The sequence below is a fragment of the Corythoichthys intestinalis genome, chromosome 4, assembly GCF_030265065.1.
Source record: "Corythoichthys intestinalis isolate RoL2023-P3 chromosome 4, ASM3026506v1, whole genome shotgun sequence".
Lineage (NCBI taxonomy): Eukaryota > Metazoa > Chordata > Actinopteri > Syngnathiformes > Syngnathidae > Corythoichthys > Corythoichthys intestinalis.
The window spans coordinates 16,643,487-16,670,367 of NC_080398.1; the positions used below are offsets into that span (position 1 = coordinate 16,643,487).

General features: G+C 38.3%; 1 protein-coding gene across 1 annotated transcript in view; it reads left to right on the top strand.

The window, feature by feature from the left end:
• Positions 1-26,881, top strand: part of cdkal1 (CDK5 regulatory subunit associated protein 1-like 1) — a 400,412-nt gene that overhangs the window by 274,399 nt on the left and 99,132 nt on the right. Inside the window, exon 11 of the mRNA XM_057834194.1 lies at positions 16,574-16,754. Within this exon, the coding sequence (XP_057690177.1) occupies positions 16,574-16,754 (181 nt within the window). The remainder of the gene's footprint in view (positions 1-16,573; positions 16,755-26,881) is intronic.

Consider the following 26,881-nt stretch of genomic DNA (forward strand, 5'->3'; position numbering starts at 1 on the left):
TAGGATGCATGCATGCTTTAAGTTACTCTACATCACTTGCCACGTTTACATGGAGCCAAATATTCCAATTACAATCTGAATATTTGTTCAAACCGAATAAATGTGTTCCATATAAACACCTCATTCGGAATGAACAGGCCCAAACCGAATGGAATTTCATTCCGATTCACAGGGGTGGAATATTCCTTTTCCCAAACCGATTAGAAGTAAAATTATATCATGTAAACAGGGAAGCGGAATGGTGTCTGGTTGCGTTCTTTCTGCACATGCTCCGTACTGACGTGGTGACGTCACTTTGTGACGTAAGTAACGTCACTCGCAACATGGCTTCCAAGCACAGCGCACCTAAGTCCGGCGGAAAGATTGTATTTAATTCAAACTTTAAAAGAATTGAATATAATTGCTCGCTTAGACGGGCGTAAAACGAGGAACAGTGAACTATTTAAAAAAGTTCACGAGAGGTTACACTAAGCCGGAATAGACCGGACCGTTGACCAGATTAGAAACCGGTGGAAAACCGGCTACTACAAGGCAAAAGATCAAAACAGCAGAAGCGGATACGACCCCACAAACACAACAAGTGGGTTAAAGTTAAAACAGCAGCACTCCGACGATCGATCTCCATGTTTTGCAACGTGACGCTTTGTTTTGATTAATCCGCGCATGTCAGACGGCAGTTGTCAATCGTCCTTTCGGAATAAAGGCAGTCACATGTAAACGCTGGATCGGAATAGATGAAGTGACATGTTAACAGCTGATCTGAAATTTCCATTCGGAATGATTTGAATCGGTATGAATAAAAGTCAGCATGTAAACGTGGTTAGTGTTGTTAATAACGGGGTTAGAGTACAATGGCGTTACTAACCGCATTTTTTTCAGGGCTGAGTAATCTAATTATTTACTTTTCTCATCTTTGCAATACTGTTACTGAGGATCTAAAGGCTGTACTTTGCGTTACTACGTTGGTTGAATGACGCGAGAAAAGTCTATGAAATATGAGAGAGAAGAGCGGGAGTGGGAAAAAGGGAGTTGTGACGCCGTTGCCAACGCGATGCTAGGCTAGGTGGCTCCAATAATACCTGGCTCTTGCCGACAGTCCACAAACTACACCGACATGATGCTACGCTAGGTATCACATTTATATTAACTAGAGCTGAAACGAATACTCGAGCAACTCAAGTAATTCGAGTTTAAAAACTGATCCAAGTAATTTTATTCACCTCGAGTAATCGTTTATTTTGACAGCTCTAAGCATCACATTTTGCTCTGACTGCTTTTAATGCGGGACAACGCGCTGATGTCACGTGCGTAGAGGAAGAAGCAAAAAAAAAAAAACAACCAAAAAACCAAAAAAACTTACTGCAGCCGACAGCCGCTACAAACGACGCCGGCGTTGCTAAATACTAGCCCGCACAATGCTACGTTGGTAGCAGGTAGCGTCTGATGAGTCTCAAAGAGATCACATGTATGTTGAACTAGATGCGAAATGACAGACTCGGCCTGCTAGTAAACAGCCACAACAGTCGAAAATATTCGATAGCTGCAGCCCTAATATTAACTAGATGCGAAATGACAGACTCGGCGGTGTTAGCAAATGTATAGAGAAGTAGATGCGAAATGATACACTTGCCGGCGTTAGTAAACAGCCGCCATCTTAAAGCGGTAGACTCCTCAGAAAGGCTCTGTTGTAGAGAACCTTCCTAGCGAACCTAAGTAACTTTTTATCTAAAATACTCCTAAATCGGCAAAATCTTGACTTGAATCTATTTTTAAGTTATGAAGCACTTTTTAAAACTTTCACATGTATAAAGTAGACAGAAGGGAACTAATGCAGTAACGGGAGCAATTTTAACAACTTTTACGGTTGATTCACAACATTGAATGACTTCCAAACATAGCAAAGGTTACTATCTAGTTATCGCAATATCCACAATGTGTCTCGTTAAGTTTAGAGTAAAGAATTGGACTAGGGCGACTGTCCCAAAAACCCTTTAAACTTCTCATAGGGTGACGTGTTTTTTTATAAGGAAAAAAAAAACATGAAAAGTAAAACCAGTTACTTTGCCAAGTAACTAATTACGCCTACATTCAGGTAACTGAGTTACTAACTCAATTACTTTTTGGGAAAAGTAATTTGTAACTGTAATTACTTTTTTAAAGTAAGATTAACAACACTGCTCTACGTACAGTACATGGTAAAAGTAGTTACAAAAGTGTTTGTCTTCTTGACAAAATTCTCTTGGATTTCACTTTGTTTTTTATGCATACTCATGCGGAGTAAAGAATTAGTTTTATTCATTATGTGGAGTAATTTACTTTGTCATCTCAAACCCCCATTACCTGGCCTTCGTTTTGTGAAGTGGGACACTTGTGTGTGTGTTGAGAGAGGGAGAACACAGACATGCTTAGGTGTATTGCCACTCAGTTAAGCATTAGGTGTGTGATTCTTCATTGGCCTATCCAAGTGATAGTGTTGAACCTATCAATGGCTTGTACATGTGTGTTGAATACTAATTTAGTCTGTCTTTCCTGTTCAAGATTACTCCATGTGGCTCCTTTCTCAATTGATCAGTTAGATAAAAGTCCTTTTGAAATGCTTTATAATGCAGTGGTGTCATCTCCTCTGTTTATCCTTAATAATTGGTTATTTCCCCTGGTGCTTTTTTCAGCTCTTGAGTGCTATGAATTTTAAAGCTATGACAATTCAGATAAATATTCAAACAAAGAATGCCTCCAGTAATATCACGGGTTGCCTGAAGAAGTTTAAGAGTAGTCAATACTTACTTAATTAACAAACTGTCTGAAACTGACTCAGGTGCATCTGACAACAGTGTCATGTTTTTCTGTCTGACTCACTGGCTGGTCTTTCAGTCTCATTGTATCAGCAATACAGTTTTGCATGTGAGGACATGTGATACATGTGTTTTTGTGTGACTATTGTTTGTGTGTGTGTTTGAAAATATTTTTATTTATGTATTTATTTTAACCACAGAGGTGTCTTACCACTGATGGACGGCACTGCATCATTGCAACTTGAAGTTTGTTTTTCTGCATTCCTCTATGCTTGTTGTCGACAGGGGAGGCAACCGTGCCGCCAAATTCAGTCAGCTTGCAGGTTAAGTTTCGTCTAGTTGCTAAGCTATTATGACCATAGGAATGTACTAGTACCTCATGCTGTTTCAGCATTGTTTCTTTCACGTAACTTCCCTTTAGAGATTTTTATTTATTTACTTCGTCTTGGAGATGAAATGTAGTTCCTGCAATAGAATAGACTGAGGTGCCTACAGGGAAGAGATCTTAAAATATGAAAAATATGAAAAAGTAAGCACATCTTCATGTGTTCTCATTAAAAGTTTATTGTGTTTGTTTGAGTGTAGTTTTCATTTTTTTCAATTTTTTCAAAATTTTTTTTTTTTTTACGTAACATAGCTAACAACTATTTGCTGAAAACACCCCTATTCACACTCATTATTATGCCTTTAACAATCTACCCAAAGGCCGTTCTCCTTCCAAGGTATCGTGCTAGTTGAGAAGAGGCAGCATTTGTTTTTAGGTTAATGTTAAATGTGTAGTTTTTGTTATACATTTATTTAGTGTTAGAACAATGAATAAGGTCAGCTAAAATAAAAATAGGGGAGGTTGTTCATCATTTGTGGATTATCCCCAATTTCTCTTGGGGCTTAACCCTTTAACACCTGAGCCTATTTTGTCCAAATTTGCGTGCCTTTGATGTTACCGTTATATTTCAAAGAAAAAAATGTTCACAATGGCCAGATTGGGTCCCTTTTTTCAGGACACCATTCATGTCCAAACTGTTTTTTTCTTTACTATCCAATAATAATCAACATTTTGGACCCAAAAAGACAATTTTTTTTTTTTTTTTTTTTTAAATCAAAATTTGTAGGATTGATGTCGCATTGACAACCAAACATGCTTAAAGAAACGTTTTGAAGCGTGATAATAGTTATTGAACTTGCTAGGATAAACATTCAACAGAAAAAAAAAGACTGAATAGTTTTATATTTGATAATTTAACAAAAACAGCAGGTATGGTCATAGGCGTTTTTGTCCTTTCTACATACCATGGTCAAAACAGGTTAAATACAGGAGACCAACAGTGCAATATAGTGAATATGTAAGTTTTTTTTTTCACTATTTACAATAACATTTGTTAGATATGTTTCCTTTAAATGTGCAAAACAGGCCATAAAATGAAAACTATATAAATTTTTTAGTCAATGATTTCTAAGAGGCCTTGGTGGAACTGCCAGTAGCAGTTCCTGTCTGGCTAGAGACTCATGCGCACATTGGATGTCTCACACATCCAGGCAGTGCTCCTTTGACAGAGTTTGTAGGCACTCTATGCTGGCTCTCTGCGATTTTTGTCTATGACCACCCTGGAATCTCCAGCTCCAGCATTTCCATAGTCTTCTCCAGGACATGGGTCACTTAAGGAAGAATACAAGTACTTATTTTGTTGTCATTTCATAACACATACACAGTGTAGATGTTCCTCATCACAACACAGAATATACCAGAGTAGTAATAGTCACAAACACTGTATAGTACTAACAATGTATAGATTACTGCACATAAATGAAGATAATAATTTTATATATACTTGTCCTTCTCAAAAAATTAGCATACTGTGTTAAAGTTCATTATTTTCTGTAATGTACTGATAAACATTAGACTTTCATATATTTTAGATTCATTACACACAACTGAAGTAGTTCAAGCCTTTTATTGTTTTAATATTGATGATTTTGGCAAAAAAGTCAAGAAAAACCATCCCTATCTCAAAAAATTTGCATATCATGAAAAGGTGCTCTAAAGAAGCTACTAACCTAATCATCTGAATCAATGAATTAACTCATAACCCCTGCAAAAGATTCTTGAGGCTTTTAAAAACTCCCAGCCTGGTTCATTACTCAAAACCGCAATCATGGGCAAGACTGCCGACCTGACTGCTGTCCAGAAGGCCATCATTGACACCCTCAAGCAAGGGGCTAAGACACAGAAAAAAAATTCTGAGCAAATATACTGTTCCCAGAGTGCTGTATCAAGGTACCTCAGTGGGAAGTCTGCGGGAAGGAAAAAGTGTGCGGGAAACGCTGCACAACCAGAAGAGCTGACAGCACCTTGAGAAAGATTGTGGAGAAGGGCCGATTCCAGACCTTGGGGGACCTGCAGAAACAGTGGACTGAGTCTGGAGTAAAGACATCCAGAGCCACCATGCACAGGCATGTGCCGGAAATGGGCTACAGGTGCCGCATTCCCCAGGTCAAGCCACTTTTGAACCTGAAACAGCAGCAGAAGCACCTGACCTGGGCTACAAAGAAGCAGCAGTGGACTTTTGCTCAGTGGTCCAAAGTACTTTTTTCAGATGAAAGAAAATTTTGCATGTCAATCAAGGTTCCAGAGTTTGGAGGAAGACTGGGGACAAGGAAATGCCTGAAGTCCAGTGTCAAGTACCCACAGTCAGTAATGGTCTGGGTGGCCATGTCAGCTGCTGGTGTTGGTCTACTGTGTTTTATCAAGGACAGGGTCAATGCTAGCTATCGGGAGATTTTGGAGCACTTCATGCTTCCATCTGCTGAAAAGCTTTATGGAGATGAAGATTTCATTTTTCAGCACAACCTGGCACCTGCTCACAGTGCCAAAACCACTGGTAAATGGTTTACTGACCATGGCGTTACTGTGATCAATTGGCCTGCCAACTCTCCTGAACCCCATAGATAATCTGTGGGATATTGTGAAGACGAAGTTGAGAGACACCAGACCCAACACTGTGGATGAGCTTAAGGCCACTATCGAAGCATCCTGGGCCTCCATAACACCTCAGCAGTGCCACAGGCTGATTGCCTCCATGCCACGCCGCATTGAAGCTGTAATTTCTGCATAACGATTTCCGACCAAGTATTGAGTGCATAGCTGATGTAATTAATTGAAAGTTGACTATTTTTTTTTTGTATTAAAAAACACTCTTTTGTATTGGTCGGATGAAATATGCAATTTTTTGGGGATAGGGATTTTTGTTTTTTTTTTCTTGACTTTTTTGCCAAAATCATCAATATTAAAACAATAAAAGGCTTGAACTACTTCAGTTGTGTGTAATGAATCTAAAATACATGAAAGTAATGTTTATCACTACATTACAGAAAAAATTGAACTTTATCACAATATGCTAATTTTTTTAGAAGGACTAGTACTTTGAAACAAGACTTTGACAATGTTACTCTGTTCAAATATGATTGCTAAACCAACGAGGCACGCATCATACAAAGTAGATTGCCATGCGCACATTTGTGCATTTACACTCGGTACTGTATGTTGTACTGTAAGTCAACACGCAATACAAACATGTTTTATACATAAAGTACCGTGCACAAAGTAAAAATGAGCTTGAGAAAAGTACAAAGAGAGGTTCAACTACAAACAATCGATACCTTTCTTCACCAAAAGTTGCTTGTCCCGCTGCGCCGTTGCTCCCAAACTCTTCTCTAAACCTCTGTGGAGGTTTTATTGTCCTGGATTACCATCTTGCTGGCATATCCTTGCAAAAAAATAATAAAACCTGTCGTTCTTTGCTCGTTTGTTTACTTCTCTCCTGGCTTCTTTTCTGTGTGTCTATCGCGGTAGTCCAACGGGTCGCATGCATAAATGCGCCACTGCCAGCACATCAGAGAATTATGGAGCTGACTCACTGGTTTCTTGGAAGTAGGAGAATGATATTACAGCAATGACACTCATTTGTCTGTCACCACAACCTCTCAGCTTTCAGGAACCATTGAAATTTTTTCGATAGCCCAAACCGTTTCGGTAGTTTAAAGTACGCATGCATGATTGTGTCGCCGCCGACACATCCGTTGTTAAAGGGTTAATTTCAATCAATGTTCCATATCGGGGTTCACTTTCCCCTTCCTACCTCTGTGTGCTAAAGTTTTTAGTTTTTTATTCCCGTGAGTTCTAAGTCTTTCTTTTTGCTTTAAAAAAAATAAAATAAAAATAAAAAATAATCACTCCAAAGCTAAACCCTCATTTTCCATCACACTGATCTTATTGGAAAATTGGCCAGGTCAGATGATTGCAGCACGAACGGTATGCTTGATGCTTTGCTACAAACATGTCAGTAAAGGATTGCTTGAAATGAAATGAAATGAAATGCAGATCTACACCTTTGCAGTGTGATATAACTACATACACACATTGTCTGTCTGTTCGTTAGACCTTTTTTGTCTGTGTTGGCTCAGAAATCTAGTCCATGCCTAATGAAGCATGAGTGTTGCTGCATGTGTGCCTGAGTTAAATTGAACTGCAGTTCTGCTCAGGCCTTTTCATTAAATGATAAAGTTTACTGATGACTCCAGTGGGAACATTATTCTTGTAGCTCTCTTCCTTCCCTTGATCTTTACAAATCACTTTCTACACACAAGCGCAGAGGTTATTCTGCACTGCAGGTTTCCAGACAAATGTCTTGTGTTTACTGAGAGCAACTAGCCACTGTCAACATACCTTTACTGTATCTGCACAGCATGTGGATCATTTGTTCGAATTTGGAACGATGCATTTATTTGTCTTAAAAGCTATGATAGATCCTTGGTAGATATAAATAATGTGTAGTAAACTGTGTTAATGTTTGATATATGTTTTGGTGCCCTTCTCTGTAAGTACTGTAAATGTGGCTTTTTCAACGTATAGCAGGGAGACCTAATGATCTTCCTCACACTTAAATCAAAAGATAGATGGTTAAAAAGCATATATGAATTAATGATATGAAATAATTGCAGCAAAGGGACATGACTCACCTCGTACTTCTGCACTCCACTTACATGCTCTAGATAACATTAACTAGCTTCGCTCTTGACACTGAATCACTACACTCTTGGTCAAAATTTGGAGATTCGTTCAACTGAATGATTAAATGTCCCAAAATTATGACAGCAGTTTACATAAAAATGAATGAACCTACAAAGTTCTGTTGCTAATTCTCAACCCCCCACATCTCAACATCAACATAAGGAACTGAATTCCATTCAAAATTGACCAACAGTGTGCAGACAGTTTTGTTAGCGTTTACAATTTTTAATAAACTGTTTTTATGATTTCTTTTCTTTAGCTTAGTCTGAGAACTTGTACAAACCCACAGGCCTTCTGTTCAAACCCACCATATGCTTTTTACCGTGAAAAGATATTTTGATGTTTTATCCTGATATCTTCATTGCAATTTCCTCCTTATATTGATGTGGAAATATCCATAATACATTCCATTAAAAACGATTGGGGGATTGATAAATGGGAGATACACACCATTGTTTATCTTGCGACACGTTATCAGCAGATTTTGAGTAAGCAGGAAAAATGGCTTTCTTGAAAAAAGAAAGTCATGATAAGTTGAACAACATCATTAGGGAATGTGAGAACATCAGTTACACAAATTAATAACTAACTTTCTAAACATATTTGCTGAGATTACTTTTAAAAGTGAGGCAGCAGGAATAGTCTACTTTGTAACACTGATTTCTGTGTTTGGATTTAATCTCATCTTCAATAGACTTTGTAGCTATCTAAATCACAGAAATAAAGAAATGAAGATGCTGATGACCTTTAAGCCTGTCGCACTGTGTTGTGTGATGTAGAAGGACAAATGCTGATGGACGATGTTTCCATTTTAGGAATGTTTTTCAGGGCTTTAAAGGTTACATCCAATTTGCAACAAATGTGTGGTGTGTAATTTCCAAGTGTTTGACGCATGGCCTAGAAACAGTGAAAATCTACTACATTGTAGTAAGATTCACCCTCGGGAGTCTTAAGGGCCATTCACATGGTGACGCTCCGAGAATACGACACATTTCATGTTTGCATTTACATGGTTCCGTCTCCATTTGAACAATGTCGCAAGTCCGTGTGAAAACAATGTAGTATTCATGCCAGGCCCTAGGGAGCAGTGCAGTTTTACATGGCGACAGCAAATGATGCACTTCCTTGACAACAACCTCCTCAGCCCAGAAGACAACATACCTGGCCACTCGAAGCAATGGCGTTCATGCTGTTTTTTCTTTTGCTTCAAAAGGCACAGAAACGCGAACATAAAATATATTTAAAACAAGAATACAGGTAGTCCCCAGGATAAGAACGAGGGCCGTTCCTACGCTGGCGACGCAACCTGAATTTCCGTTTAAATCGGAATTAACCCTTTGAAGCAACACTATAGGTAACTTTTCAACCTTTATAAAATACTTTCAGAACATTTGTGATGATACGTCGACTGACAACTAATTGAATGCCACCTCTTTTATATCTTTAACTACCCCTAAATACCCGCTAAATTTCAAAATGACTATCCAAAACCATGTATTAAACATTTCAAGAAAATAAAGTAAAACATAAGATTCACTGTTTTGCGGCAAAAGGTGGATTTTTCAGATGAATCTTGAATTTCACCACAGTCGCAGGAGACCTACTGGAGCCCGCATAGATCCGAGATTCACTCAGAAAACAGCAAAGTTTGGTGGTGGCAAAATCATAGTTTGGGGTTACATCCAGTTGTGGGGTGTGCGAGAGATCTGTAGCGTGGAAGGCAACATAAATAGTCTGAAATGTCAACAAATCTTGCATTCCTAACCATAAAAAGGGACACATTCTGCAGAAGGATGGTGCTCCATCGCACACTTCAATCTCTACCTCAAAGTTCTGCAAGGCAAAGAAGGTCAAGATCCTCCAGGACTGGCCAGCAAAGGCACCAGACATGAACAGGATGAAAGAGGAAGCACGGAGGATAAAACCCAAGAATGTTGATGAACTCTGGGAGGCATGCAAGACTGCTTTCTTTGATGTTCCTGATGACTTCATCAATAAATTGTATGAATCCTTGCCGAACCGCATGGATGCAGTCCAAGGAAGTCATACAAAATATTAAATTTGGATTTCACAGCACCGCTACTTAATTTGCTTATGTTATGTAACATATTTTTGTATTTGAAGTACATTTTTTGTTCAATTTTCACAATACTTTCTGTAGGCGACAAAACTTTTTTGTCTTGGCAAATTTGACCTTTATGTCTTCATTAAATGATAAATCTTTTTTCAGTGAAACAAATATATTTTTGTACATTCAGCATCGTTTGGGAGGCTCTTAGCTTTCATATGAGCCATTTCTGAAACCAATTGAATAATTAAAAGTCAGGTTATTAGCAATTGTTTCTACAAAATGGATAAGCGACAAGACTTTTGTCAGGGACTGTAGAAAAAGATGACTATTGTGCTCCTGAATAATTTGGTTAATTTAGGTAGGTGTTTTTGCTTTTGTTATATTTCAGGATTGATTTCGACATTTTGCAAATGACTGCTATTGGTCTCATTTTTAGTAAAATGGATCCACAAGCAATCTCGATCCTAGTTTGTTGCGCGAACACAACATACGTTTTTGTTGAAGCTTCACTGCATGTTAAATGTCTCTGCCCAAGTTAAGGGAAATCATTTTGCCAGCAATGACATTTTTATGAAAAGAGAAAATGTTAATTTCTACTCATTTTGTATGTAACTATTCCAAGCGCTATGGCTATTGTCTGACAGGTGACAGTAGCCATCTTAATATTTAGGTGCTTCTTTGATCATTAACATGTCTAATTTTATTTCATTGAATTATTTTGTGGCTGCTACCTCAAGGCTGCAATTTTCCAAAACTCCAAAGTGCTCTCCACCTCTGCCATGACAGCAGCCCACTGTTTCATACATTAGCATTTCACAGAACACACGATGCAGCACAGACGGGTAGCTTGGTGTCTTCTCAACACATGAATCCGTAAATATTTACCTTCCCAGATTGTCTCTTCCACTTTCATCCTTCCATCTCACTCTTTGGTAAACCTCCATACTATCATTATTTTTTAATATATTTTTGTGGTTTTTATATTCTTCTGTCCCTGTGGTTCCGTCTTTATCTTATCATGAGGGACTTGCTCACAGGCATTTGTTGAGTAAACATGCTTCCATCCGTATGCACACAGTTGGAATATATGATGAAGTGTATAACTGATTATATGGAAAGAATACACACAAGGACCTTAGCAAACAAAGAGTGGTTATTAAATAGGAATAACATTCTAGTATTTTTAGTGTGTCTTGGACTGTACAGCAGTGCCACAAAACCATGCTCAAGAAGTTGCATAAAAACTTTAAATCATCACTAGCTACTGCCAAATATCCCGCTGACAAAGGTTTGTTCACTAAAATAGCACCATACTGACTTAATTGAAAGCAAATTGAAGCTGCAAGCTCATCTGGTATGTGTCCTGATTTCCACCCTTGTCTTGCTATTATTACATCTGTCTCTCTGTTTCTCCCACTCTGATTTTGAAGGATGAACAATAACAAGATACCTTTCATCCGATCTCATTTTAACAAGGAGTATATCCCATAAATGTGGCACTCATTCATTACGATCTCACACCTCTATCACCCTTAGATCTTGGAGAGACAGAGGTGTCAAAATGACAGTGTGTTGTGGGTATGGATTTTTTTCTTTACACTCACAACCTCCACCTAATCCACAAAAGTCATTTTGCACATAAGTCTTGCAGTACCCCATCTCCATGTGCACTTTGGCCTGATTTGCTCATTTTTGTCCATCGATGGTGTGAACGCTCTTGTATTCTGGCAGCAGAATGCAACCTTCCCACCACCAAAGACTACAACAGCAAATTGAAAAACTGACGTTGGTGATTAAAATAGGAAAGAAAAATATGCATTTTGCAATTTTATTAATTTTACTCCCACTGAATAGAAAAAAGAATGGGCCCACATCATTGAAATGTTGATTTCATCTTCAGCCTCATTAAATATTCTGTCCATTGCACTCATAAACATTTGTTATTTGTATTTTACTTACTTTATTTGTATTTTACTTTACTTTCACTACTCCCCGACATCAGGAACACAGACTCACTCCCCCCTTTTCAACCCAAACTCAAAACTCAACTGTTCAGACTTGCCTATCCATAATAATCCCTAATTTCTTTGTTTTTTGTCTGCTAATAATTTTTTTTCTATTAGTATTTTTATTGTTTTAAACGTTCTATACTTTTTTTTTAACTGTTTTTAATCTTTAATTTGTTTAGTTGTTTTTTTAAATGATTGTAGGGCGACCTACGGTGCCAGAAAGGCGCCTTCAAATAAATGTTTTTATTATTATTACTTACCATTTTTGTTTTATTTTATATATATGTGTATATATATATATATATATATATATATATATATATATATATATATATATATATATATATATATATATATATATATATATATATATATATATATATTTGATTTTTATTTTATACCCCCAACCCACACATTAAATTGTCAGTTGGAAGTTATCTTTTAAATCTCTTAGTTCAAGGAGGAAGGTGTCTGGAGGCCATTGGTTAATATTAATGACCGTTAGCCAATTGGAACTCATCAATAGGTCAGGGTTTATCAGGGGGTTGCAGCCTCAGGAAGTTAATGTAATCAAAGATGCATCGTGTCAATTCGGGAGACCCCTTTATTTCTGATTTTCTTCACTTGATGTCTTGTTCTTGATCTCCTTATTCCGATGTTCGAAGTTGCATTTCTTTTTACTTTTATTGTTTGTTTTCATTAATAATTATTTTATAAAATGTGCTTTCACGGTTTTCTTTAGCCAATGGCTTGTAAGAAATAGATTGCTTTTTATGTTTGTGTAAAGAATAGTGTTTAATTACAGTAGACATTTTTAGGGTGTGGCTTGATGAGTACATACCATTAATAAATTTAATACAGCTCCTCTTTTCTCTTGCCAATCAATTCAGCTCCTTGTTACATTACATGGCATATCCTATTTTTGTTTCATATATCAACAAATGGGTGTTGGAGAACTGGACTTAAAAAGTTCCAGCTTGAATGTATGGCAACATTTTGTATGTGTGTGTAGAATTTTAGCACTTGTGTGGATATGCTTTTTCGCCTCCTGTGTTTTTATGCTACCACGCGGGGGAAAAATCAGTATACTCTATAATTTAAACCAAGTTATGGCTGTTCTATCTGGCTCTTTCTACATCAGCATTACTGTATTTTTCGGATATCAAACCTTTTCTCTCTCTCTGCTTGTGACCTACGACTTATATAACGAAGCGGTTTATTTATGGATTTTTTTTTTTTTTTTTGCAAACGAGCTTCATATTTTATTTCGCTTCATGGCCCGGCGCATCCTGATGACATTACGACTACAAATTGTTCAAAATGTCTAGCCACGAGGGTAACTGTTTGATTGACTGTTTATTTCAGTTCAATGTCAACCTGTTGTTAAGACCCTTGCTATCGCAACATACACTGCTGGCCAAAAGTATCAGCACCTGTGCAATTCTGTCAGATAACGCTCAATTTCTCCCAGAAAATGATTGCAATTACAAATGCTTTGGTAGTCATATCGTCATGTATTTTGCCTGAAATGAAAAAACACAAAAGAAAATGGAAAAAACTTAAATCATTATAATTTTACACAAAACTCCAAAACTGGGCCGGACAAAAGTATTGGCACCCTTTAAAAAAAATCATGTGATGCTTCTCTAATTTGTGTAATTAACAGCATCTGTTACTTACCTGTGGCACATAAGAGGTGGTGGCAATAACTAAATCACACCTGCAGCTAGTTTAATGGATTAAAGTTGACTCAACCGCTGTCCTGTGTCCTTGTGTGTACCACATTGAGCATGGAGAAAAGAAAGACCAAATAACTGTCTAAGGACTTGAGAAGCAAAATTGGGAGGAAGCATGGGCAATCTCAAGGATACAAGTCCATCTCCAAAGACCTGAATGTTCCTGTGTCTACCGTGCGCAGTGTCACCAACAAGTGTAAAGCCCATGGCACTGTGGCTAACGTCCCTAGATGTGGACGGAAAACAATATTTGATGAGAGATTTCAACGAAAGATTGTGCGAATGGTGGATAAAGAACCTCAACTAAGATACAAACAAGTTCAAGCTGTCCGGCAGTCCCAGGCTACAACAGTGTCAACCCGTACTATCCGTACTAAAGGGACTCTACGGCAGGATACCCAGGAAGACCCAACTTCTGACCCAGAGACATAAAAAAGCCAGGCTGGAGTTTGCCAAAACCTACCTGAGAAAGCCAAAAACGTTTTGGAAGAATGTTCTCCGGTCAGATGAGACAAAGTAGAGCTTTTGGGGAAAAGGCATCAACATAGAGTTTACAGGGAAAAAAAACGAGACCTTCAAAGAAAAGAGCACAGTACCCACAATCAAACATGGCGGAGGTTCCCTGATGTTTTGGGGTTATTTTGGTGCCTTTTGCACTGGACTGCTTGAACTTTTGCATGGCATTATGAAGTCTGAAGACTAACAACAATTTTTTCAGCATAATGTAGGGCCCAGTGTGAGAAAGCTGGGTCTCCCTCAGAAGTCGTGGGTCTTCAGCAGTACAATGACCCAAAACACACTTCAAAAAGCACTAGAAAGTGGTTTGAGAGAAAGCACTGGAGACTTCCAAAGTTTCATTTGGAACAGTTGGCCAAAGAAGAATGGTCCAAAGTTCCAGCAGAGCATTGTAAGAAACTCATTGATGGATACCGGCAGTGGTTGTTCGCAGTTATTTTGTCTAAATGTTGTGCTACCAAATGATAGGCTGAGGGTGCCAACACTTATGTCTGGCGCATTTTTGGAGCTTTGTTTAAAATTATAATGATTATAATGATTTTTCTTTTGATTCTCTTTTGTGTTTTTTCATTGCAAGCAAAATATTAATATTAATAATAATAATTAATAATTATCTGACAGAATTGCAGGGGCTCCTATACTTTTGGCCAGCAGTGTAAGAGCAATTTAAGCCGATTTTATTTTAAAATTGATATTTGAATCTTGACTGTTACACTAAGGCTGTCTGAGTTTGGGAAGCTTTTTCCAGACATCATCAAAAACTCTGGGCATTTTACAGATGAATAGGACTCAATCTGATGATATACTGTATGCTGCTCCACTGTTTGCAATGACAAGAGGAGGCGGTGCTAATGCTCATTAGCTGTTTTCAGCCCATTATTATTTGTCAAGTGTTTGATACCAATAGGAAAAAAAAGTTTAGGGCTAGCCCTGGGTGCTTTGACTTTATTTTGATATAAAATGGACAAATTGCCACATTGTGCTATACTATACGACTGCTATACTAAGGGCTAGTGCTAGCCTTTAGCCCATGGCCTGAGTATATCAGAGATTTTTAAGATGACTTCTTTTATTTCAAGCTAGAAGGCAAAGTAACATTCTTGTTGTCTTTGTTGTAAATGTGGTCACCAGTACGTTTATTTATTTATTTTTTTAAAGGTTTGACTTGTGGTGTCTGACTCCCCCAAGTGACAAGCCGCTGCATATGAATGAGAATAACACGGCGTGTTTGTTTAGTTAGTAAAGATGTTTTTGATCGATCAGATATTTCTGTGTAACATTTCCTCTTTGTAAATATCCCATATTAAGACATGGACACCTACGGCTTATAGTCGGGTGGGGTGTATATATGGATTTTTCATTAATTTTATGAAATTTGGTCATTGCAGCTTAGAGTCTGATAACATTTTTTGTACGGAAATTATGGTAGTTTGTCTGAGACCTTACAAAAATAAGTATTTTTTTTTTTTTTTTTTTTAAATCCGTCCAAATTTCCGGCCATCTAACTAGCTAATGGCAGCTCTAACCTATACTTTTCTTACTGTTGTTTGTCAGAATGTTTCTATTGCTAATTTTGCCCTTTTTGTGGTAATTGACAGATGGTTCAGCCATCGGCCAAATGCCTTAGAGATTTGAGCTAATCATTAAACTGTATTGCAACATGTGAAAACAGCATACATTAAAATTGTAATGTCAAGTATGTAGTCCAGAGAGAGATGGTTTTTCGAGCCACTGATGACCTGGCCTTGGATTTTTTTCACAAGCCTCTCAACGCATGCCAATACAAACACAATATATAGAACAAATCAATTCATTTATTCCATTTTCCCGTCTACAATTAATCCAGTGACTTACCAGATCGATAATCAATGGCAACCACTTGGCTAAAGGTTTCTAAATCAGGTTTTGATTGGCAGAATGAGTCCTTATGGAACAGCCTTACTCTTCCACAGAATTTCATCTACTTTTATACCAGTGGGAAAATGTTGGTCCATCGCAAACTTTGGCTTCTTTTTTCCATAAAGAATTGATCATGCAGCAGTAGTTATGGTGACAAGTGTACCAATCATATTAGGTAATCTATTGCAGTGTATTGTTCATGGGGCAAGATAAGCAATGCAATCGTTGCTCTTAACTGTCTTATCTCTTGGTTTTAAAATGCTATTCAAGTTCATTCCAAAGATTTTTGACAGGGTTAGGGTCAGAAATCAATCTTATCCAAAGCGTCATAAGCAAATTGGAGGATCCTAGGAGGGTTATATTGAGGTAGTCTATGACCATTGCTAGTTTAAAAATGTTCATGGTCAGCTTTCCCATTGTATGTTGCAGTCATTAATTTAAACGGAATCCTCTCACATTCTTTGTCTCTGTCTCCCTCTCAGGGTCCCAGGTGTAACAATTGCGACAGATATAATCTGTGGCTTTCCTGGTGAGACAGAGGAAGACTTCAGAGAAACTATAGACTTGGTGAAATTTTATCGATTCCCCAGTCTCTTCATCAATCAGTTCTATCCCAGACCTGGAACACCAGCAGCCAAGATGGAGCAAGTACCCCCACACGTGGTAAGTACACACAGGGAGGTGAGGATTCAGTCATTCATTTTGACAATTTAAATAATTTTATTTAGACTCGTATGCTACATTTAGGGGTTATAATTTATATGGTGTCGGGACTTCAGACTATTTTTTCCCCCGGGAAACCTTTGCCAAAACCTGAAATTTTAGTGTCACTAATGTAAATCCACTTGCAAAGTAAATATTCACAGTTCTCTTCATTTTCACTCTTGATTACTGATAAATACTTTAACAGCTCATTTGTGTATCACCAACAACTAGGCTTAAATGTAGAGAAGGAGTTTGTCAAGAACAAAATGTTCAGGAATAAAAATCATTCTTAAAAATAATTAAGTACATTAATAAGCAAATATACTGGTCACACAGCTGTGAGTACTTGAAAAATGCACTTGCGACTGAGTCAAACGGGGGGGCGAAGCCCTGCAGTAACCATTAAAGCATAGTCTGGTGACAGGTGAACACCTGGAATCACCTCCGCCATTATATTGTTGTCTACAGTACTATGCTGTAAATAAGGTGGCAAACTTGCTGTAATTTTTTAAAAACCACAATTCTTAGAGATGTATGGGTCAAGTGGAAACATATTCCTGAAACCCAAAATTCCTGTTCCAGTTCTGTCATCTGTACAACTTCTTTACAGATTCTAATATTGCTAATCCTGGAAGCTATAAAAAGGAAGCCCATATACTGTGTATTACCGTTAGTGTTAAAGCCTGCTTATGAGTTCCAAACGTCTTGCAAGTGGAAACTACCTGGGCAGATTTACTTTGGATTAATGCTGCTATGACTGTAAGTGATGAGATGAGACATCCATCAGTCAGGCAACTATTTCAAATCTTACAGGTCTTGCAGATGTGATAAAACTCAATAGGTTTTTAGATTTGTCATTCAAACAACCCTCTTGAACGGTGCTTCTTAAAACTGAATGTTCTACCTAAATTAGCGGTAGAGGTAGGTGTGTGTGGGGGGTGGGGTTCCTGCAAAAATGTTCAGAATGCAGTTTTGTATCACAATGATATTTGTTAACTAGCTCCCTTTGTTTTCAGTCTTGTTATTTAAAGCACTTCATATCAGCTAGTCAGATGGATAGATGGTAAATTTAAGGGGCTGTTTACATGGTGACGCTCCAAAATACAACAAATTTCATGTTTGCATTTACATGGTTTCGTCTCCATTCGAACGACGTCGCAAGAATATATTATTTATGCCAGGCCCTAGAGTGCAGTGCAATTTTACAAGGCGACAGCCAATGATGCTCATCCTTGACAAAAACCTCCTCAGTTCAGAAGACAACACAACCACCAACCCGAAGCTATGACACCCCCCCCACACGTTTTATTTTGCAGTTTGATACACGTTTTTTCCTGTATATTAATTTTCCCCTCGTGTTTCTTGTACGTTTGCTGTTCTTTACTTACATTAAATGATTGTATGACATTTCTTGTCAATTTAAAAAAAAAAAAAAACTCAAAGCAAGGGCATCCATGCATTTGTTTTGTCTTTTGCTTTAAAAGGCACAAAACTGCGAAAATGAAATATATTTAAATTAAAAATATTAAAAACGCAGTAAATTAAAGCCGCCGATCTGTCATTTTTGCTGTTTTGAATGTTTACTAGCAGCGACTGCCACCCCCAAGGTGACGTGTGCAGAGCAATCTCCGCAATCAAACCACTCCGCTTTGGAGGCCGAAATCAAAAGTTTGCGTTTTCGCCGTCACCATGTAAAAGCGAGGCTTTGCAGCAACACAATTTTTGCGTCTTGGTGTCACAGCATCACCATGTAAACGTCCCATAATTGTATTGAATTTGGTTTAGTCTCATTCATTTAAAGAGGTTGTGTAAAAGAAATTACATCCATATACGGTGCCTTGCAAAAGTATTCGGCCCCCTTGAATCTTGCAACCTTTCGCCACATTTCAGGCTTCAAACATAAAGATATGAAATTTAATTTTTTTGTCAAGAATCAACAACAAGTGGGACACAATCGTGAAGTGGAACAACATTTATTGGATAATTTAAACTTTTTTAACAAATAAAAAACTGAAAAGTGGGGCGTGCAATATTATTCGGCCCCTTTACTTTCAGTGCAGCAAACTCACTCCAGAAGTTCAGTGAGGATCTCTGAATGATCCAATGTTGTTCTAAATGACCGATGATGATAAATAGAATCCAAATGTGTGTAATCAAGTCTCCGTATAAATGCACCTGCTCTGTGATAGTCTCAGGGTTCTGTTTAAAGTGCAGAGAGCATTATGAAAACCAAGGAACACACCAGGCAGGTCCGAGATACTGTTGTGGAGAAGTTTAAAGCCGGATTTGGATACAAAAAGATTTCCCAAGCTTTAAACATCTCAAGGAGCACTGTGCAAGCCATCATATTGAAATGGAAGGAGCATCAGACCACTGCAAATCTACCAAGACCCGGCCGTCCTTCCAAACTTTCTTCTCAAACTAGGAGAAAACTGATCAGAGATGCAGCCAAGAGGCCTATGATCACTCTGGATGAACTGCAGAGATCTACAGCTGAGGTGGGAGAGTCTGTCCATAGGACAACAATCAGTTGTACACTGCACAAATCTGGCCTTTATGGAAGAGTGGCAAGAAGAAAGCCATTCTCAAAGATATCCATAAAAAGTCTCGTTTAAAGTTTGCCACAAGCCACCTGGGAGACACACCAAACATGTGGAGAAGGTGCTCTGGTCAGATGAAACCAAAATTGAACTTTTTGGCCACAATGCAAAACGATATGTTTGGCGTAAAAGCAACACAGCTCATCACCCTGAACACACCATCCCCACTGTCAAACATGGTGGTGGCAGCATCATGGTTTGGGCCTGCTTTTCTTCAGCAGGGACAGAGAAGATGGTTAAAATTGACAGGAAGATGGATGCAGCCAAATACAGGAACATTCTGGAAGAAAACCTGTTGGTATCTGCACAAGACCTGAGACTGGGACGGAGATTTATCTTCCAACAGGACAATGATCCAAAACATAAAGCCAAATCTACAATGGAATGGTTCAAAAATAAACGTATCCAGGTGTTAGAATGGCCAAGACAAAGTCCAGACCTGAATCCAATCGAGAATCTGTGGAAAGAGCTGAAGACTGCTGTTCACAAACACTCTCCATCCAACCTCACTGAGCTCGAGCTGTTTTGCAAGGAAGAATGGGCAAGAATGTCAGTCTCTCGATGTGCAAAACTGATAGAAACATACCCCAAGCGACTTGCAGCTGTAATTGGAGCAAAAGGTGGCGCTACAAAGTATTAACGCAAGGGGGCCGAATAATATTGCACGCCCCACTTTTCAGTTTTTTATTTGTTAAAAAAGTTTAAATTATCCAATAAATTTTGTTCCACTTCACGATTGTGTCCCACTTGTTGTTGATTCTTGACAAAAAATTAAAATGTTATATCTTTATGTTTGAAGCCTGAAATGTGGCGAAAGGTTGCAAGGTTCAAGGGGGCCGAATACTTTTGCAAGGCACTGTATCTCTACCCAAAGCATTTGACAACCTTTGCTTCAGAGGTATTAAACGTCATACAATTGTGTTATTACTTGCTCATTAAAGCAAGAGTTTAATGTTTTTTGTGGGAAGAATGTGAAGAAACATATCCATCCACCCATAGCCATATGAACATTTCAGGTGTGTGTGTGTTTTTTTTTTGTTTTTTTTTTAATATATGTTTTTCAGGTTGTATTTGATTAAAAAAAAAAAAAAAAAAAAAAAAAAAAAAAGAAAGAAAATCACTACCAGATTGACGGGTTTAAGACTATGGTGAGGCCTGCCATGATTTACGGCTCAGAGACAGTAACACTAAAGAGGCAACAGGAAGCAGAGCTGGAGCTGATAGAAATAAAAATGTTGAGGCTGTCATTGAGCTGATCAGAGGAACAGTCAAGGTTAGATGTTTTGGGTTAAAGTTAGCCATAACAAACTTCAATGGTTTGGTCATGTCAAGAAGAGAAAGAGTGAGTACATTGGCAGAGGGATGGTGAGAATAGCGCTGTCAGACGGGTGAGCTAAAGAACGTTTGAAAACCCTAAAGGGAAAGAACAGCTCTTAAGATGTTTTTTTTCTCCCCTTGAAGATACATGATATTTACTTTGTGTGGATACATTACTTCAATACCTTAGCCCAATATCTGGACATATGGTAGTTAGGGTCCTAGAGCTGCATTTTTATACATATATCTAATCTATATTCATACTAAAAGACTTGTGAGCATGAGCCATTAGTATAACAGTTCAAGGTTTCTTAAAATTTCTTAATGTACTAAAAAGTAGAATTAAACAAAAAACTGGTTCGACATGGAAGTTAACCATATACAGTTACTGGGTGCTCTGATTTTTCAAGTGACGCTCTGCTTCTATTTGACCTTTTTTCTTGTTTGACCTCCTATGCTGAACCTTCCATGTCCCATCTTCTCTTCTTGCATTTACACTCTCTGACTCTTTACCATCAAAGTGTTGACACATCTCTTTCATGTGGAACGTCTTCATAAGTAATTCTCTTTGTCCCCCCTTCACTTGATTCTCTGAGGAGACGCTGAGTGCGTCTTAGAGGGATCAATCCCCAGGCAACTGCACAGCTGCTCTGCTTCTTATCTTTTTCTGCCCGCTTTTCTTTCTGTCGGATCGGTCTCATCCGACTCTTATTGTCAGGGGTTGGATGTAAGCAGGCATCCTTTCACACTCTCTTCCATAGATGGCACTTTGAAAGTTAGACGGAAAATGCCAGCTCTTGTAAAGACTGTTCATAACAAATTACACTTGCTAAACTTTACTTGAATGCCATGCTTCTCATGATTGGATCACTGTTAATTAGATTCATTCAGATTTGAATACAATAGTTTTTTGTTTTGTTTTTTTACACGCTCATAGAATAAGCCACTAGCATAGTTACATTAATTTTATTAAAGGTCTACATGCACCATCACTATGTGACTAGAGTAAAGACTGTGTTAGTTTTGCATTGGCTTCCAGAAGGCAAACCTGCAAAAAAATGGGCAGAGGAAAAAAAAAAATTACATCATCTGTCAGCATGCACCTGCTCATGCCAAAACACACACACACACACACACACACAAACATGCACACTTTGGTGGCACCTATGCGACGTTGAGGCTGTAAAGGGTCAGTCATTAATAAAGTGAAACAGATGGTTTGTCTGGAACAGTACAGTGCTAAATAGTCATGGGAAGGGAGGCTTTGTTGCAGCAGTAGATGGAATCAAGAATGTTAAGCGAAGATGGTGAGTTAAAAACAAACATGGTGGATATAGTGAAATATTGCCCTCTACATTAGCAAAAAAGTAGATAACGCTAGGTTTTTTTATTTAATCATTTATTGGGTAAATGTGTTAATGTGCCCCCCAACCCCCCACCCCACACCCCACACATACACACACAATGTTGCAGTTGGTCAGGTGTGAATACAGTAATGGAAGCAACTATCGAGAATCAGTGGTGCTTCCAAATGAATTTTTTGAGGTTTTCTTGGAGTTAAAATGCAATCTTAACTTGCTCCCACTAAACGTCGATTGAAACAGTGAGGTCTCACTTAAATCAACAATGATGAAAATGGAATGGCAGTGAAAAGTGGCTTGCGACCTTCCTTTGAAGGACAGACACAACACATTTTCCCCACTATTTAAAAGTATTTACAGGTGTCTTAATAATATGTATCTTACACAGACAAAACACGAGTACAGTACAAAGCTCAATAGCATACTAAATATCCATCACAACCAGGTAACTTATTCATTTTTTTCCCACCGCGGGGGTCAGGTGTCACTTGTTGGTTAGTTGGTAGATGTTGGCATGGAAAGCATCTTGTCCCATGTGCTTGGTTAGGAAAAGCCACGTAGGCTAGGTTCATACTACAGGGCTTAATGCACAAATCCGATATTTTGTCATATCTGTTTTTTTGGCGTGCCCGTTCAGACTGCCTTTGTCCATTGAGACCATTCAAGTATTATGCATGCGCACTAATTCGCAGTCCGACACGCGCTGAGCAAGAAGACCCGCATGCGTAGAAGCACCAAAACAAAAAGGACACAAATAACAGACATAAATAATCCCTGTTTAGGCTTATATTCAAAGTTCATATGGATCGATAGCATGCACGCACTGTCCGTGCATGTCACACACACATAAGGGCAGTTTGCCCCGACTCTCGGCCGTGTAAGCAATGTTGAAATATTGCTCACATAGAGCAGAGAGAAAATCGATGATTATCAGGCTTATCATCAACCCATTTTTTATTTTTTTAGGACTGTTGTCAAGCCCGGCCCTTCCCCAAAAGTCGTGCTCAATGCAAGCTAGGCGCTAATAACTCACAGCTGCACCGCTACCCTAGAGTCTCTCTTGCTCTTTGATAACGTAATTGCTGCATGAATTCCGATTTAGGAGACTTGACAGTACAGACCGCCGCAACATTTTGGGAAAAATATGGCCCAGACCGGATTTGAACCACATACAAAAGTGACCCAGATCGGATTTGAAATGGTCCAGTTCTATGCGACTTGTCACGTTCAGACTGTCAAGTTAATGGCTCACTCAAGTCGGAAAAACATGAAAAAATCGGATTCATGCATTAAGACCTGTAGTATGAACAGAGCCTTATTTCCACAATAAGTATTCATGGTAAAGCACAAGCTGCACAATTGTTCCATACTGGCACAGCTATACAGAATTGAACATAACTTCATTGGAATCTAGTCAGTGTTTTGTTTTCTGTTTTGTGTAACATTAACAGCATATGAAAGGAAAACTGGGGATGAACTACGGCAATCACCGAAGGCTGTTCTATTAGGCCACTGGTCAGAGCCAACTGGCTAATTAGTGAAGCAACAAAAGCACACAAGAGCTGGGGAACGTCCAGCTGCGATGAGGCCCAGGTGCTTTGTGTTATCTGTAAGTTATTGCCTATTGTAATATGTGATATATGAGACAAAACCGCATGGAGCATAGAGCAGAAGCAGATGGAAGGAGAATAAGACCACAGGGATGGGGCGAAAGACGGGAGCATGTAGAGAATATAAGGACGTGAATGCTATTAGCTTAGATCTCCATAATCATCCCCAGGTGACCGGAACTTAGCCTTGATAAATGGACTTGCTGAATGGAGTCATGCCGTGTGTGTTGGGCTGTCTGTTTGAATGCCAGAAAGAGTTTCCAGCGAGCAGCTGCTGAAGCGAGTCAGAGGAGGAAAAAAATGGCGAAAGAGATGAGTTGCTCCGTTGGGACTGTATTTTTAATTTCCCTAGATTGTAATTGGTTAAGGACTCCATTACCCATGAGGCACTGTTGCAGCTGCCTTGAAAGTAAAACAGCTGGTCAGGTACTAGTTCTACTATCTCAGAGTGTGGCACTCATTCATCTACACCTCGAGCACATGCAAGCACGTGCAGGTTGTCCCAAATGCAACCTCATCCTCTTTAATGAATATCATGGGAGCCAATAATACTGTACTTGACCAGAGGCAACAGGCATTAAGTGGGAGGCAATGTTTAGTTGCTGTCATGGGTCAGGTAGGACTTGAACATGATTGATGAGATTAAATGGATAACATGTTGATTTTTTTTTTCTTTTGTATTAAAATATTCCAAAATTACTTCCCAGGGAAACAGGGATTTTATGCACAAGATATATACATTACATTCTATGTCTACAGCTTTATTGCCCCTAACTTAATTGTGCAGTTAAACCAGTGTAACATGCATCCAAACGGGATTTAAAAAGGGCTGTTTAATTCTCAGTTTACTCCTATGATTTCATAAATACAAAGGTTATTTGGTTTACCCTAAACTCCAAGATGTGTAACAATAGATTGTGCTGATCAATATATCGATTGGTCAAGCAACAATCCAATGAAATTGATCGAAATGCAAAACGTCTATCTACTGTACACCATCGTCTTTTAGAAATGTCATTTTGTTAAAAACAGTGGTTTTCATTCAAATGTTTAAAATGTTTCAGCAACAAAATTGTCTAAAATGTTATGAGTGTTGAAGTTCCCAGACCTAATCACAAACACACTAATCTTATGTAATGGTGGGAAATATTGTAACGATTCTGGTATCCACAGTAATGGTTCCTCTTCCACTAAAGGCACAACTAAGCCTGGGAAAATTCTACAGTCGCTACTGCTTATAATACTGTAATACAGTTAGAATAATAATAATAATAATAATGATGATAAGGCATGGAAAATGAATGAATGAATAATACATTTTATTTGTGGAGCGCTTTTACCAATGCTCGAAGACACTTTACAGTAGGAACAAAAACAGCAAACAATGTGAACAGAACAAAACAAAGAGAATGATTATAAGTTAAAAGCTAGTTTAAAAAGGTGAGTTTTTAACAGTTTTTTTTTTAATGTGGGAAGATCTGAATAGGTTTAGGGAGTGAGTTCCAAAGGGAGGGGGCAGCAACGGAGAAGGCTGTGTCCCCCCCAAGTTTTGGAGTGTTCTCTGTTGGGGCCGTGCAAGGATGTTTCCATTAGAAGAGTGGAGGTGACGGGAGGGGGTGATGATCAAATCCTAATTTGATCATCATGTTCAAGTGACTACCATCCTGACAAGCAAAGCGGGAACATTGAGCTCTTTGAACCCAATTTTTAATGTTCTGTGGAACACCATGAAGCTGCAGACTTTTAAGGCGGATCATGGAGACAAAATAGTGCGATTGTCAAGAAAAATTCAACGCCATTAAAAAACGTTGAAGAATGCACGTACAACTTTTAGTGGTGGCGTACAATATTATTAAACACTCGAATGCCTCCCGCGCCCCAACTCCCATGAGTGTCATTCTGGCCACTTTTTGCTTTGTTTGCATTTTTCTCATCCAAATGAGAAATGTTCTCACAAAATTGAGAAATGTTCACATCCGAACAAAAAAGTGACTCGTCCAAATGAGAAATATCACAAAAATATACTTTTCCCAATCTCTGTATAGGCGCTGCGTAGAAATGAACTGATTGCTAAATGTACACAGTACATAATATTAAATAAAGCTGGGAAACATCATGTCATCAAATTTGGTATTTTGGGATTTTATACCTGGAGATTTGTAATTAAATTGCTCTCCTGTTAGGTGTATTCGCGCACATACAAATTATAGCAATTCCTAGTGAGAGGTTGTTAATAATCACTTTCTTTACACAAGTTACTGAATGCGATTGAATGCATTTTATGAATTTGTAACGTCTAATCACATGCCCATTATACCACGATTTCTTATACTACAAACAAAAATAATGCACAGTATTGTCTTTCGTTAAATGTCAATAATTTGTTGTAGGTGCCCCCAATAAAGTGAATCTAAAAAGTACGTTTTCAAATAAGTATGCTTTACTTAATGCTTTGCAGGTGGCACATTTTAGATCATAATCCACACGAGATGTTTCCTCAAAAAAACAAAAAACATCCTCACACATGCTTGTACTGTGTTATTCATGAAATGGGGATGTTTTGAAGGTGTTGGCAACCATTTATGTGTGTATGTATTGTGAGTACGTATAAGTGTAGGCATCCATGTAATGTCACTTCCTGTTAGTCACAGCATCTGTCTCTAGTGGCAACAACAGATGGACGTCATGGTAACAACTAGCGTTCCCCATCATGTTGATGGCAAATCCGCATAAACACGTTGGCTTTGCATTGCTGGGTTGTCACTGACACAACATTGACAGCATGCTAGATTAAGTTTTCTGGTTTGAGGACAACACAAATGTGCACACACTGAAGCTTATTACATTACATTATTACAAGTAGTTTTTGTCATAGTGGAGCAAATGTATATTGTTGCTCATCATATTTTTAATATTTACAAAAGAAACATGTCTTATCAACCCAGGCTGGGATATTCTACCTGGAGCACCAAGGTTAATTAAACCTTTGTAATACTGAAGTCTGCCTTTTATAGTCACACATGCTCTTTTAAAGATCACATAAAGAGGAGAATCTTTATGAATTCATTATTTTTTCACTTGTGATGTTTAAGTCCAATATTGCAGTCTCAGTATGTGACCTGGCAGAGCAAAATCAGTCGAGAGTCTCAGAGATAAAAGGTAGGAAATATTTCACGTGGGGATTTTTTAGTCTCAAT